The sequence below is a fragment of the Balearica regulorum genome, chromosome Z, assembly GCF_011004875.1.
Source record: "Balearica regulorum gibbericeps isolate bBalReg1 chromosome Z, bBalReg1.pri, whole genome shotgun sequence".
Lineage (NCBI taxonomy): Eukaryota > Metazoa > Chordata > Aves > Gruiformes > Gruidae > Balearica > Balearica regulorum.
In genome coordinates this window covers 85823941-85837324 of record NC_046220.1, presented here as the reverse complement: position 1 = coordinate 85837324, position 13384 = coordinate 85823941, and the positions used below count along the sequence as shown (strand labels likewise).

At 44.7% G+C, this 13384-nt stretch overlaps 1 protein-coding gene across 1 annotated transcript in view; it reads right to left on the bottom strand.

Annotated features, from left to right (window-relative positions):
* DCC (DCC netrin 1 receptor) overlaps positions 1–13384 on the bottom strand; it is a 364131-nt gene that overhangs the window by 35308 nt on the left and 315439 nt on the right. The window contains exons 21-23 of the mRNA XM_075740931.1: positions 7678–7743; positions 5438–5600; positions 539–765 (exon numbers count right to left, since the gene is read on the bottom strand). Coding sequence (XP_075597046.1) covers positions 539–765; positions 5438–5600; positions 7678–7743 — 456 coding nt within the window. The remainder of the gene's footprint in view (positions 1–538; positions 766–5437; positions 5601–7677; positions 7744–13384) is intronic.

Below are 13384 nucleotides of genomic sequence, written 5' to 3'. Positions count from 1 at the left end.
CCTGGAGAAGAGGAGGCTGAGGGGAGACCTGATGGCTCTCTACAGCTCCCTGAAAGGAGGGGGTAGCCAGGTGGGGGGAGGTCTCTTTTCCCAAGGAACAAGTGATGGGACAAGAGGAAATGGCCCCAAGTTGGGTCAGGGGAGGTTTAGATTGGAGATTAGGAGAAATGTCTTCACTGAAAGAGTGGTCAGTCACTGGAACAGGCTGCCCAGAGAGGGGGTGGAGTCCCCATCCCTGGAGGGGTTCAAAAAACGGGTAGACGTGGCACTTGAGGACATGGTTTAGTAGGCATGGTGGTGTTGGGTTGATGGTTGGACTAGATGATCTTAGAGGTCTTTTCCAACCTTAAAGATCCTGTGATTCTATTCTATGATTCTGTAACAAATAAATTGGAGTACGCGGCATGGGGTTGGACTAGATATCCTTTAAAGCTCCCTTCCAACTCAAACCGTTCTAGGATTCCGTGATTCTAATTTCCCCAAATCTACAAGTGAAACCCAGCTGATTTCTGCCTCTCCTGCCCTCGGAGCCCCTCACCGGGCTGTGGGGTGCTCTTGGTACCCAGCTGCGTTTCCGACTGGCTGTGGCTGACGGGGGTGATGTCCTGGCAGCTCTGCATCGGTGAGTCCCTTCCTGCGGGGTCCGAGCCCGTCGGCTTCTCGATGTTCTTCATTTCCATCTCCTCGTGGTGTATCCACAGATCCGGGGGTCTCAGGTCCTTCTGGCTGCCCTTCCTTTTACCGGCGCTGTGGGTTGCGCGTTTCCTGCAGCAAAGAAAGATCAAAACTGTCACGTATGAACGTTTTTCCCCTTCGTAAGACCAAAGAGTCTCCTCACTGGCGTCTTTCTGAGGAACCCCTCTGGTTGAGTCCTTCAAAGGACAGCAGATATCTTGGTGTGGTGCTTTCTGGAGTTTGCTCCAGGGGATGGGTCTGGGCTGAGCAGAGTGGGTCATTTTTTGCACCGGTTGATGTAGAAATTGGTGTAGGTGGGCTCAGCTAACTGCCCTTCCTATCACAGGCTGCAGGCAGTACTGTGGAAGATGGCATGGGGTTATTTTACCAGAAAAAAAAAAGAAAAAAAAAAAGAAGCTTGAGGAAATTTTAAATTTTAAGAAATTCCAATTTTTGGAGTCAATACCTGTTCTTTTTCTGAATTTTGTCAGCCTGGTCTAGAAAGTGAAAGATGCACAACTACGTGCATCATCACCAAAGATTTTGTTTTCAAGAGAAGGAACACAAACATCCTCTAACTTAAAATAGCACCGAGGGCACAGCCCTGTCTCAGCCTCAGCAGCCGATGACAATGACATTTTATTTCTGCAGAAATATTCCAGTCCTCAAACTGCCACCCTTAAAGGCAGAAATTGGTTTAGGTCCTGTGACTGGTCAGTACCCCAAAAAGCTCTTCAAAGGTCAAAAGATTAATTTTAAAATGTGATCTGGAAAGTTAGCGGTGGATTGTGGGTTGTTCAGAGATTTTTGATTATAGACCCTAATAAATACAATTACTTCCTATGGTTAGTCGGTTATTTTCTAATTGCTGAAACCTAATTATTTAAAATTACGGTATTTCAAAGAAACAGGGCAATACCTTTAATACCTTCTTGCCTAGACCCTCGTACCATCCTGATTATCACCTACAAGAATTATTATGAGCAGTTTCATTCAAACCTTAACGTATGACCTGCCTGAAGTCAAAAAATAAAGTTGTTCTTTTATGTCTCATTCAAAAAAAAGACTCTAAGTTCGGTTCGAAAGAAGGAATTACTTCCTTCACTTCAAGATACAGCAGGGGTTTTGGCGCTTTCAATTGAAAAGAATTCGTTTCGCCAGACTTGAGCTAGGCAAAAGAAATTTCAGCCCCAAAGTAATTTTATAGGCGACTGTAAATAGGGGGCTATAATGAACGTGTCGTTCCACCCGTTAACTACAAAACCACTACAGCCATGATATCGTGTAAAAATATATGCAATGATCTAGCTTGGTTCGCATTGGGTTTTTTCTCACAAATTATTGATGTTCGGACAGCCCGTGAGTAGCAAATTGAATCGGAGCCAGGAGTGCGTACGAAAAGGTCACCGGGAACACGAAAAGAAATCCTCCCCTGGAATGTTTCGCTTACGCAGAAGTTGAGGTTTGGCTTCTGAAAATGGATCTACCCTCAATTTTGGGGGGGGGAGGTCGGATCTTTGCTGCACCAGCCGAGCACATTATACCCACAGAAAACAATCGTAAAAGCATCACCAGCAGCTTCAAACCTCAGCTGCAGCAACGGAAACCGATGCTTCGGAAGTCCGTGTTGAGGTTGACGGTGGGATTCAGATTTAGGCCGTTACCCATTTTAGAACTGGAGCGGGGCTTGGGAAGACAAGGAGTTTGGAATTGAAAAATTGATCTCAGGTGGCAGCGTTTCTGCTCTTCTTTTACAACATGAAATGCATCCGGCTTGCATACCTTAATGATATCTCTTTTTTTTTTTTTTTCCCCTAAGGATGGATATAAAACCGGAGTTCAGCTCTGCCCTTAGGATACATACTACGGTCATGCAATCTTGAATAACGATAGCAGAACTTAAGCTGTACTTTCAAAACAAATAAACTCTCTGGAGAAAAAACTCTTTCTAGTTTCTTTTTCTACATGTCCAGGACAACCCCACCTGGGCAGTGACTTTGGAACACTCACATAGCTCCTAACGATAAACACATGCTACACAGGATAATTTTTCAAATACTCCGGAATTACTCTTCATTGCCTTCATTTTACAATTACGTTACCCCAGAGAAAAAAGTTAAGGTTATACCAACTCAGCCTAGTTTATTTTTTTAACAGCAACTGAAGATGTCACCATCTGGAGATCTCAGAAATAAACTGTTCTCCTGGGCAAAACAAGTTTTTGCTTGTAAAAAAAAAAAAACCAAACCATGGGTAAGCAGCCAGTCCTGGTCCGATTAGATGTCTTTTCTCTGAGCCTGAGCCTCCTGCTCTACCGTTTGCAAAGCACTTTGAAGATACTCAACAATAAATGCGATCATTGCTTCACCCTTATCCCTCTGATGTATCAGTTAATATTTTATATTTTTTTGCTCTTTAGTCATAACCTGGCCAAAAAAAAAAAAAAAAAAAAAGTGCACTTTGCCTTTTGGGCTGCAGTAAAGGAAATTCAACTGGTATAGAGGTCCCGTACAAAAAAAAAAGAAGAATATGAAATGGTTCTTTCTCCAGAAAAACCTCCCCCAGTGTTTACAGACGAAAAACTATTTCCTTTTGGCCTCTCTATCTCTCGCTAGCCACCCTGAGAAGCTGGAACACCAGTACCTGTCTCTCCTATCATCTGGCTTCTCGGTCCTCTCCAGCCTCATGCCACCGGGCAAGAGATGGGGCAGAGGCCACAGCTCACGAGCAACTCCGGCGTGGAGGAACCACCGGGACCAGGAGTATCTCCAGGGACCACAGCAGTGACAAACGGAGGCTCGTTAGTGGCTGCCAACTCATTCCTCGTTAGTTTGAGTTTGATTACGCTTTGGTTAAGGCCTCCCCTGAGCCTTCCCAAATACTGACACATCCCTAGTACTCACATAGGACTTAAACTACTCTTAGCTTATTTTTTACAGCCTCTTTTTACACCGCTCCCCCACCCGGCACACTACTTGGTTGAGCGCTTGTTCAGGCCCATTTTTCATGGCTTAAATACGCACTATTTACTTACTAGGCTCGGACTAGACGTCCACCCTCACCTTTTCTCCTGCGGTAGTCCTAACTTCGTGTTACCAGTCCGCAGGCTATCTGTTCCGTCACGTTACAAATTTTCATTCTACCTTGAAGCCTTAAAAAATTCCCGGAAGAAGTCTGGATGTATATGCTGTACGAAATGTTATTTTCCTTTATTTTAAGATTTAACTGAGATTCATCACTAAGCTTAAGCTCTGAACTGACCTGTCCGGACCAGGAGCGCACTGAAGGACGGAGCTGCTGGGTGGCCCCCATCGTCCATCCTCCGTGGCACTCCATCAGCAGACGCCGCCGGCACAGGGCAGCGAGCAGCTCGTGCCGCGGAAGATGTAACCGCCGTGAGGGTATCAATCTGAATTATTGCAGGAGCCATACGTTCCCCCTACGTACAACTGGGTAAGTTATTGCACTTGAATCTTTACTCACATTTTTTCTCCCCTATTTTTTACCGGCGTCAAATTGTGGCAGGGTTTGTACGGCTGATATTTCATTTTTCCTTAGATGGCAGAGACAGAAAATACCTACTAAGCCACCTAGGTCAGTACCAGGTTGTTCTGTATAATATGCTTTATTGTGCTTTGTTCAGCCAAGTTTTAATTAACTTAAGAAATATGACTTTCCTCCACCGAAGGCTTACAGGAGATTATTCCATCACCTTCAAGTTTTTGCTCTGGGGAAGGACACATGCATTATCCAGCAAGACTTGGCCTTTACCCTCACTGCAGTCCTTTTGTTCGGGAGTTCAGTGGTAATTTTAAACTAAGAACCTGCTGCCAATAAAAGCCTGAATCTAAACTCTTTGTGTCCCGGTATGCTGCTCGCCAGGCAGGTCAGAAACAAAGTCATTCCCACCAACAACCTCTGTTTTGAGGAAATGCAGGATTTTTCCTGATGTGCTACATTTGAGATCCATTGTTTAATTTTTATTGCCCCATTTTTCCCCCACTTTCCGTGCAGAAACGATTCATTTGGGGCAACTTGGGTGAGATTCACCTGCCCATACTATAGACATTTAGAACTTAAACAGCAAATCCAAATCCACCAGCTTCCGTTTCAAACCCATTGACTCCACTTCTCATTTCTCATAAAAACTTAAAAAGTTTTGTGCTTTTTTTTGTCCTTTTATAGTCTTTTAGAGAAATCCTAAAGATTTTTTCCCCCATAATTTTCTATACACTGGTTTGGTGGGGTTGGTTTTTTTCAAGTATATGAGAATTATCTGGAGAAACAGTTCTGGATGCTTTTTACCGGAAGACTTTCGGAGACAAATTGTCTGGAGGGGATAACGTCCTCCCAAAGCTTTTGTGTTTCTCAGCTGTGCAGGTGCAGGGCTGCAGAGTCAGAAAATCTGACAGCATCATCAGGCACAGATAATTTTTTTTTTTTTTTGGCCTTTAAATCAATGGAATTGATTCTTTCCTGCGCCTGAATTATACTTGGCAATATAAACAACAGAGAGCTGTGCACAGCACATTTATTTTTCAAGGCTCACCAGGTCAGGGGTACTTATTCTCTGCAGGCTGGAGGACAGGGGATATTCTCCACTCGCCAGCAACGAGTGACACCCCCAAACCCAAAAGATCGAGCCCCAAAACGCAGTTCAGTCCCAGAACCCACGCCTCCACAGCACAAATGTTATTCCCCGTCTATTTTGAAGCCGAGCATCGGCTGCCTTTTCCTTCCACCCCGTGATTTGAGAACGTACTTCCTCTGCTGCGCCGAGGAGCGCCTGGTGCAGATGACGGCCACCACCACCACCACCACCACGGTGATGACGCCGACGGTGACGACGATGATGACGAGGAGGTTGCTGTTCTTCTGGGGCGTGACGCTGCCGTGGGGAGGGTGCATCTGCCCGATGGGGGGCTCTGAAAGAAGACAGACAACCGGGAGATGGTTAGCGCTGGGATTTGCTCCCCTCCTGCTTTAGGAGCCATCCGTAAAATAAAACGCATAGAAAAGCCTGTCGGGTGGCATGAATTCCTCTGAAAAAGCAGACGGAGGATACAGAAGGGTGTCATAAAGAGCCAAAATTTATGTCTGGCTGCATTTCAGCGGTATAGCAAACAGGAAAATATTTAAGCAGTAACGACTCTGCATTTTCTGGGTCTTAATAAGCTGATGTTGGGAGTCAATAACGCTCATTTTTGCTATTATCAGCTGAAAATGGAAATACAGGGACTATGGATTTTTTTCTTTATGGCCCGTACAGTCTTTCTTGGTATTTACAGGCAAATACATATCTCGTGGATCAGCCAACCTGAATGCCTGATTCATTTGTCAGTATTGCACTCACCCCCCAGTCTCACATCAGATTATATATTTTTTTTTTAAATTGCTATGCTGACCAGATCCCCGTGCAACACTTGAGCAAGTTAAGGGCTCCATCATTCGAAGTGATGAGCTTCCTTAGTTTCAACGCAGCAGCGAGACTGGGATTGAAAATAGCATAATTTCTAGAAAAACGAAATATTCGGTGCAATGGGATGCAAAGGGAAGAGCTGTGCTATAGCACGACCAAGATTTCACAAGAAAAGTAACCCAAAAGTTTTCATACGGTGTCATCCCCACGACGTCCCACGTATAAACTAAGCAACACTCATCCAGGATTTCATTTTGCCTTTAGTACGACTGAAGGTGAAAGGAAAAAAGGACAAATCTTTCCAAATAACAGTCTCGGTTAGCGATAGATGTAATTTAATTGTAATATTCTGCCTTGATTTTCTGACCTAATATCCTTTCTTTACCTAACTAATTACGCTATTTAAATACTTAGCCCTCTTCTCGTCGCTTTTTCAGGCAACTGAATAAGACAAGCAGCTGCGAGTGCCATCCTTTCAGCATTACAACAGTCTAGCGCACAGAAACCCCAAAGATTTTGGGGTTTGCCTTCTTTTTCATCTCCATGCTGGATAAAAGGCATTGAATAGGAATATAACCACATCAAATACAGCGGCTAGCAAGAAAAACAAATTTTTTTCTTTCCCTACCCTTTACTGCAGGCTCAGGAAACTCTCTTGACTTCTCAAAAGTCAGTTTTCCTATAATTATGACGAACTACTACGAAGAAGAGGAGGAAAGCCTAAAACACGCAACAGTGGTGTGCTGGTAACGAAATTTTACGTTCCCTGTCTTGGCTGAGGAAAATAATTGGTGTGAGTTAATCGGCTCAGTGCCTTGTAATTATTTTGTACTTTCAAACCTCACTCGATACCGCATTTGAGGGAATCTTGTCTGTTGTTTCATTCCATAATGTGAGATGACAACGGTTCATCAGGTAACGGAGACGGGGTCAGGAATAAGAAGTTATTGATAATGTACCTACACCCCAGCTGGCACTGATGAGGTTCAGTTAATTTTTGTTAATCCATGGGGTTTCCTCTCATTTTTTCCTGTTTTAGGACAGGATTAATTGATTTTTAAAAAAAATGGTATTTCAGCAGAAAGCTAAAATTAAAATATAATAAGGTAAAATGCATTTTACAATTCTTTTTAAGCTGGTTTTGGGTTGGTTTTTTTTTTTTTTGGTTTTTTTTTTAAGAGCTATTCCCATGGCCTGAAATATAGCTAAAGCATCTCTTGCGACAGGACGACATGCCTTTGGGAGTACTGCATCAGCTGGAAATCTGGCTGGTAGTTTGGGGATCAGCTTTAAGAAAGCCAAAACAGAATATATGGTGTCCTGACCATCCTTTTTGTTAACATTTCTGGTTAAAACTACTGTCTGTTTTGCAGCAGATATTTTGCCCAATGGATGGGATTTTCAACAGCTGAGATAACTCTTGCCTACAAAACGTGTAGCAAGCGTCCGACCTGTGGGCACGTTGGCTGGTCCCCAAACCATGAGAGAGAGGAACGAGAGAGCAATAAAGAGAAGAAAAGTAGGAGGTAGTCACCAAAACTGCACTTAATTACGGAGCATGGTTGGCCGGAGCCTGTATTTACCGTTCAGACTGCTCCTGTCGATCAGGTTGGTGTCCACCGGCCAGTAGGAACCATCCCCGTGACGACCTGTTGGCAGAAAAAAAAAAAAAAAAAAAGGATCAGACACGGCGTGACAGGTAAACCAGGAAAGTCAAGTGTGTTGCTTGAGACAGCGCCTGTCTGATAACGTTTAAAACATTAAACGGTACGGGAAAAGTCATCCCCTATGTCCTGGGGAAAATCCGTTATCAAAGCAGGCTATGGAAAGCAAGCTGATTTTCGGCCCTTTGAGCAGCTTGCCTTGTTCTGTTGGGTTTTTTTTCCCCCTCCTCCAGATGTGCTCGTTAGAGTGACAAACGAAGGTGCGATGGCAGCATCCGTCTGTGCCCCCTCCACGGGTGACGGGAATAATTCAGACAGCTGCTTTCGCACACAAGCACAACGGCGGCAGAGGGCCAGTGCCGCGCCGAAAATCGCGAACGCGTTCTCCACCTGCCAGGTGGCCTTGCACCGCTAGTAAGCAAGCTGTTTTAATTTCTTTTCCTGCTTGTGGAAACACAGTCGTGGAAAGACAACTCCACAACGGCTTGGGTTTTACAACAAGATTGCCTCTTTTCTAACCCTGACGTAAAAATAAAAAAAGGAAAAAAGAAGGGATATGATTATTATTCAAAAAATGTTGTGGCTGTTGAGGCAATATTTGCACTTCAAATTAATATAATAGAAATTTAGGTCTTCCATCTTTCCCTTGCTTTCTTTTGTCCTGTTTATCAGCTTTGGGCTAAACAGGTGTGATAGAATCATAGAATCATGGAATGGTTTGGGTTGGAAGGGACCTCAAAGATCATCTAGATCCCATGGGCAGGGACCCCCTCCACTAGCCCAGGTTGCCCAAAGCCCCATCCAACCTGGCCTTGACCACTGCCAGGGATGGGGCACCCACAACCTCTCATAGTACGTCCATGTTTCTGTTTCCTCATGTCTGACAGAAGGAGAATCACAAAGGTTGGTAAAGTCCTACCAAGCTCCTCTTCATCTCTACCGGGATGGGAGCAAGCAGTCAAAGTCCACGGCTGAAGTGGTTTGGGGTAAAAGCCGCTCTTCTGGCAAAGACCAAGCTTATGCCAACAGCATGCTCTTGGTATGGGCGTACTGCACTATAGCAAAGCCCAAAATATCTCCACCTCGTTCCTCCAAAGCTAATTATTTCTTCATTTAAGTCAAATGAGCCTTCCCAGGTGGCACAGCCTCAGCTGATGCAGTAGTGCTCTGCTGGGACAGCGGTTCGGGGGAAAGACATCTTCCCCCAAGACGCGCAGAGGCTGCTGGAGCACCACATCACCACCACCTCCACGAGACACTATCTTTTTTGGCTCTGCCATCCCTTAGGTCAGACAAATCGTACCTGAGGGCATGGAATTACCAGGGATTATTCCAGGTTAACTTCTACATCAACCAACCACCGTCTACATCAGATCTCTTGGCAGATTAAACAGAACTACTCCCATTTTCTCACTTTCCTGCAGTTTGTTGCTGCTGTGCGCCGTTAAATAACTCCCGTATTCCTCTCTAGAGCTACTTGTATTTCTGTGGATTGCGACGAAATTCACGTGCATAACTTTGTCTACCAAATTGGAAAGTATTTTGTGATGAATGGCCCTAAATAAATGGAAGATGATTATCATCAGAAGAGACTTCAATGTAATCATCTTTTCAATCAGCCTAATTGCACAGCTACAACAACTTGATCCCAAGAAAGCAAGGTTGCAAAATGTTTAGCTGTAAAAGCAGACAAAATAGAGATAAATGTAAGGTCTATGGTAATTCTGTTTACCAAGATGACACTCTAAAGCAGTCCTATTCATAGTATTACACTGCAGCAAGCAAATACGTTGTGACCCTGGGGTTATACTGTGCTTGGGAAGCCGGGTAACTCCATGGGAGATTGCTAAATGTTACTATTTTTTATATTTAGCCCACACTGAAACATCTTAGCGGGAGCCTAACACATTGGAAAAAATGTAGTCAGGATATTGCAGACTTCAAAAAACTAACCCTGCCTGCCCGACTCTGAAGTTTAGTACTTTTTTAATTAACACGAGCACTTTTCAAGGCATTATACGTGACATTTTCGTTGTAAAAATACTTGTGTGAACAGCTGCCCGTTTCGTTTCTGGCTCTAATACGGTGACTGGCACCCAGAGAGGCCACCTCTGATGCACTCTAAGTTTTAACAGGTGAAAGGGTAGGCAGGGCTTAAACCCCTAAGGATTATCCATGCTCCGTTCCAAGGCAACACACCTCCCCGAATCATTTCTACCTCTGGCTTTCACTCCGCAACAGTTTTGGATATATTTCCCTTTAAAAAAACCTCAAACGATCTGCAGGAGCATTGCTACTTGGAGGCTATTGCTTCACTTAGTTTCAAGGCCTCAGGTTTTGAGTACCTTTATAATAATCTAATTTTAAAAAGAAGTTAATCTGCGTGCTTCTATTTCATCTTCATCTTCAAAAGGAAGTTAATCTGCGTGCTTCTATCTAAACTTCATCTTAAATATCTACACTGCACTCGCCTGTTCGCACTGTATTCACTATTGCTGTCGCTCTCCACCTCCTTCCCAAATCCACCGGTGGGTTTCTCGTCTTATAGAAGACAAGTACAAACCTCCTGTCCCACTAGTTTAGATGTAAACCCTCGGCATCGGCCAGAAAGTCACGTCCAAGGTGAACATTACTCAACAGATAACTCCAGATCTCATTTGGGGTTTTTTTTGGGGGTCAGACAATAGACTCTCTCTTCAACTTCCACCAGTTTCCAGTGGCTCTTTTTTCTTCTGTAGTACTCCATCTTTTGGAACAAATCATTATACCATCTTGACTAATCAGCTGTTTCTTTGAGAACTGCCTTTTTAATGGAGGTTTTAATGGAACTTGATTTTCCCACTTTTTTAATGAGTTCTATTCAAGGTTGTAACATACTTTCAGAGGCAGCAAAACCTGCATCGAGATGAACAACCTCCATACCATTTCTCACCTCTCAAGTCTCTGTTTAACTTGTTTTCCCTCAGGTCTGTCTTTCAAATGTTTCAGTATCTCGAGTCTTTCTCTGAAAAAGCTTATCCTTTTCCCACAGCTGTTTCTCAGGTGCCATTCTATGAAATAAACATTTCCACTTGGTCTTGTCAAGGCAAAAAAACTTCAAGTTGTCTCTGACAGCAACAGTTCTTCATCCTCTCAGGTCTCCAGCACTTGGAAACCGGCCAAAAAAATCCATTGTCATTTTGCTGTAAATCTCTCTCTTTTTTTTTTTTCATGTTTTATGCTGGCAGTTTCCTTATTTGCAAACTTGAGGTATTCCCCACATGGCACGGGCATCCATCGGGAGATGTTGAGGGAACGGAGCTGTGTTGCTCTCTCCTTGCAAAATGCTCACTGCAAGCCAACTACCTGAGCTGGAGAGGGAACGACCACGCTGTTGTATCGTCTGGTTGCCTTGAACCAGACACGGCCCTGCGCTACCACTGTTGCTGTATTTTCCCTTAAATAGTCCAAAATATGGAGACAATAAGCTGAGCAATATTCTCACGCGTAAAAGCAGAGGCTGTAAGGGATATTTCCTGCCCCACGGGTGTCCCCCAGGGAGGTCCAAGCATGGAAACTAAGTCATTGGCGCGCTCAGCCAACACGAGCTGTCAGGCATACCATGCCATCAGAAACGCTGCTCTTCTGTTCCCACGGAAAAGCCGAGCTCGCTGTGTTAAGGTAGTTGCGGTGCTGAGCACTTGGAAACCTGCTCCAGGACAGAGCAGAAGATAGCAAGTTGCCTTTGAGGGGGCAGCTCTAGCTAGAAACCTCCTAGAAACCTCCTTCAGCCCTCCTAGAAACCTGGTGGAATAAGGACGCTCAGATGTAGCAGAGTAAGGAGGATGGCTGAAAAGAAAGGGGCAATGGGAGCTTCTGCCCAGAAAAACAAAAACATCCCCCTAGCACCCTGTTCCAATTTGGTATCATCTTCTGGGAAGGTAGAAATACAAGGCAGAAGAGAGAAAGGTTGAATAATATATGTTATGCCCTTCGGTATTGCTTCAGAGGTTGCTCTTCATCCTGGAAGACGGACACCAGTTCGGCCCGCGACGGGTAATGCTGTGCGGCCACATCGCGTACGGGCACACCCAGCTGCGAGGAGGAGCGGTGGGTCACACACTGACCTCGGAGAGCACCAACGTGAGGATCCATCTCCCCATGCATGGCCATTCACAACCTCCCTCTTTGGTCAGTGATGAGAGAAGGAAACCTCACAAACACGACTGAACCTGCTTATATTGGATGGGAAAAGCTGGTTTTTGAAGGTACCCGCCTCTCCCCATTGACCACGCTATTCGTCAGGCGTTGAGTCATACAGGATTAGCTTTCACCACTGAGGTTCTGCATCCGTCGGCATTTCAACAAGCCGGAGTATGAGGACTTGTGTCTTCTTCCCATCTATGGTCAGGACCTGATAATGAAGGAGAAGATACCCACATTGTCCTGGTGACAGCTGAAGAGCTCAGCCGAGACAGGGGTGTTTGCAAATTCGCTTATAAGCAAATAAAAACTGCCAGATTTCTTGGAAAGATGCTGGGGCTGGGGGCAGAAATACAAGATTGGGTGAACAGGTTCCACATCACCTATTGACTTTCTAGTCCTTCTTTTTCAGTGCATCCGCAGGTAGTTGTCTCAACTACGTCTCAACGTAGCAGGAAAGACAACCAATATTCAGGAATTACCCTTCTTCTTAAAATTTCAAGCATGCCTTCTCTTATGAGATGCTTTCTATTTCCTAGACCTTAAGAAAAGAGTTCCTACATCTGCTTGGTAAACATAGCCAGATGACACAGTTTAAAAGGCTTCTTTTTTTTTTTTTTTTTCCCCAGAAGGGGTTATTCTGATAAATGGGATACTTCTTACTTCTTTTCTCTAGCAAAGAATGTTACAGACCACTGCATTATTTGTTTAGGAAGCAGCTCTTTGAAAAAAGACCTGAACTGCTCATCCTTTCACTGCTGCTACGCTCCGAGTTTGCAAAATAGCTTCAGAACCGCAAGCCTGGTACCATCAAAAGCGTCAACAGAAAAAAAAAAAGAGGCAAACTCGATGCCTTCTGCAGTCACACTATGAGATGACGTGACTGTTTTGGGGCTGATATCAGGCTGTAGATGCACCGGCAGCCGTTTTCACGCAGGAAGGCGTATGCAGAAAGGTTTCAAATGGGCAAACAGCAACACGCCTGCAAGATGCCAACGTGGCAAAGGCTGAACCGCAGAAAGCCAAATTTCAGGCATGACTACGCCGTGCTTCAAACCTTCTTGCTCTGAAAGCCGAAACGAGTGGTGCGACGTGAACTCACGAGATGCAGAGCACCGAGGTGTAAAAGACAAGGTGTGCGGTCGAGCAACCCAGCGTTCGTTCCCTGTTCAGGAGAGGCAAAGTCACCCAGCATCACTTGGAAACCCTTCCGCGTGCTTCCGGACTGGATGCGAAACAAGGCAGACCACCGTTTTCCTCGGGATTTGGAAATAAAAGCTGTGGGTGTCTGTCATGAATGATCTCCAGGGGCTTTCTGTGGAGCCTGGGTATGGTCACTGGCCCAGTTCTGGGCATGGGGAACAGGAGACATCCCACTGGCCTCCCCATGGTAGCAAATATTAGATCTGAAGCTGTAAATATCCAGATTATGGTTTAAAAAAGA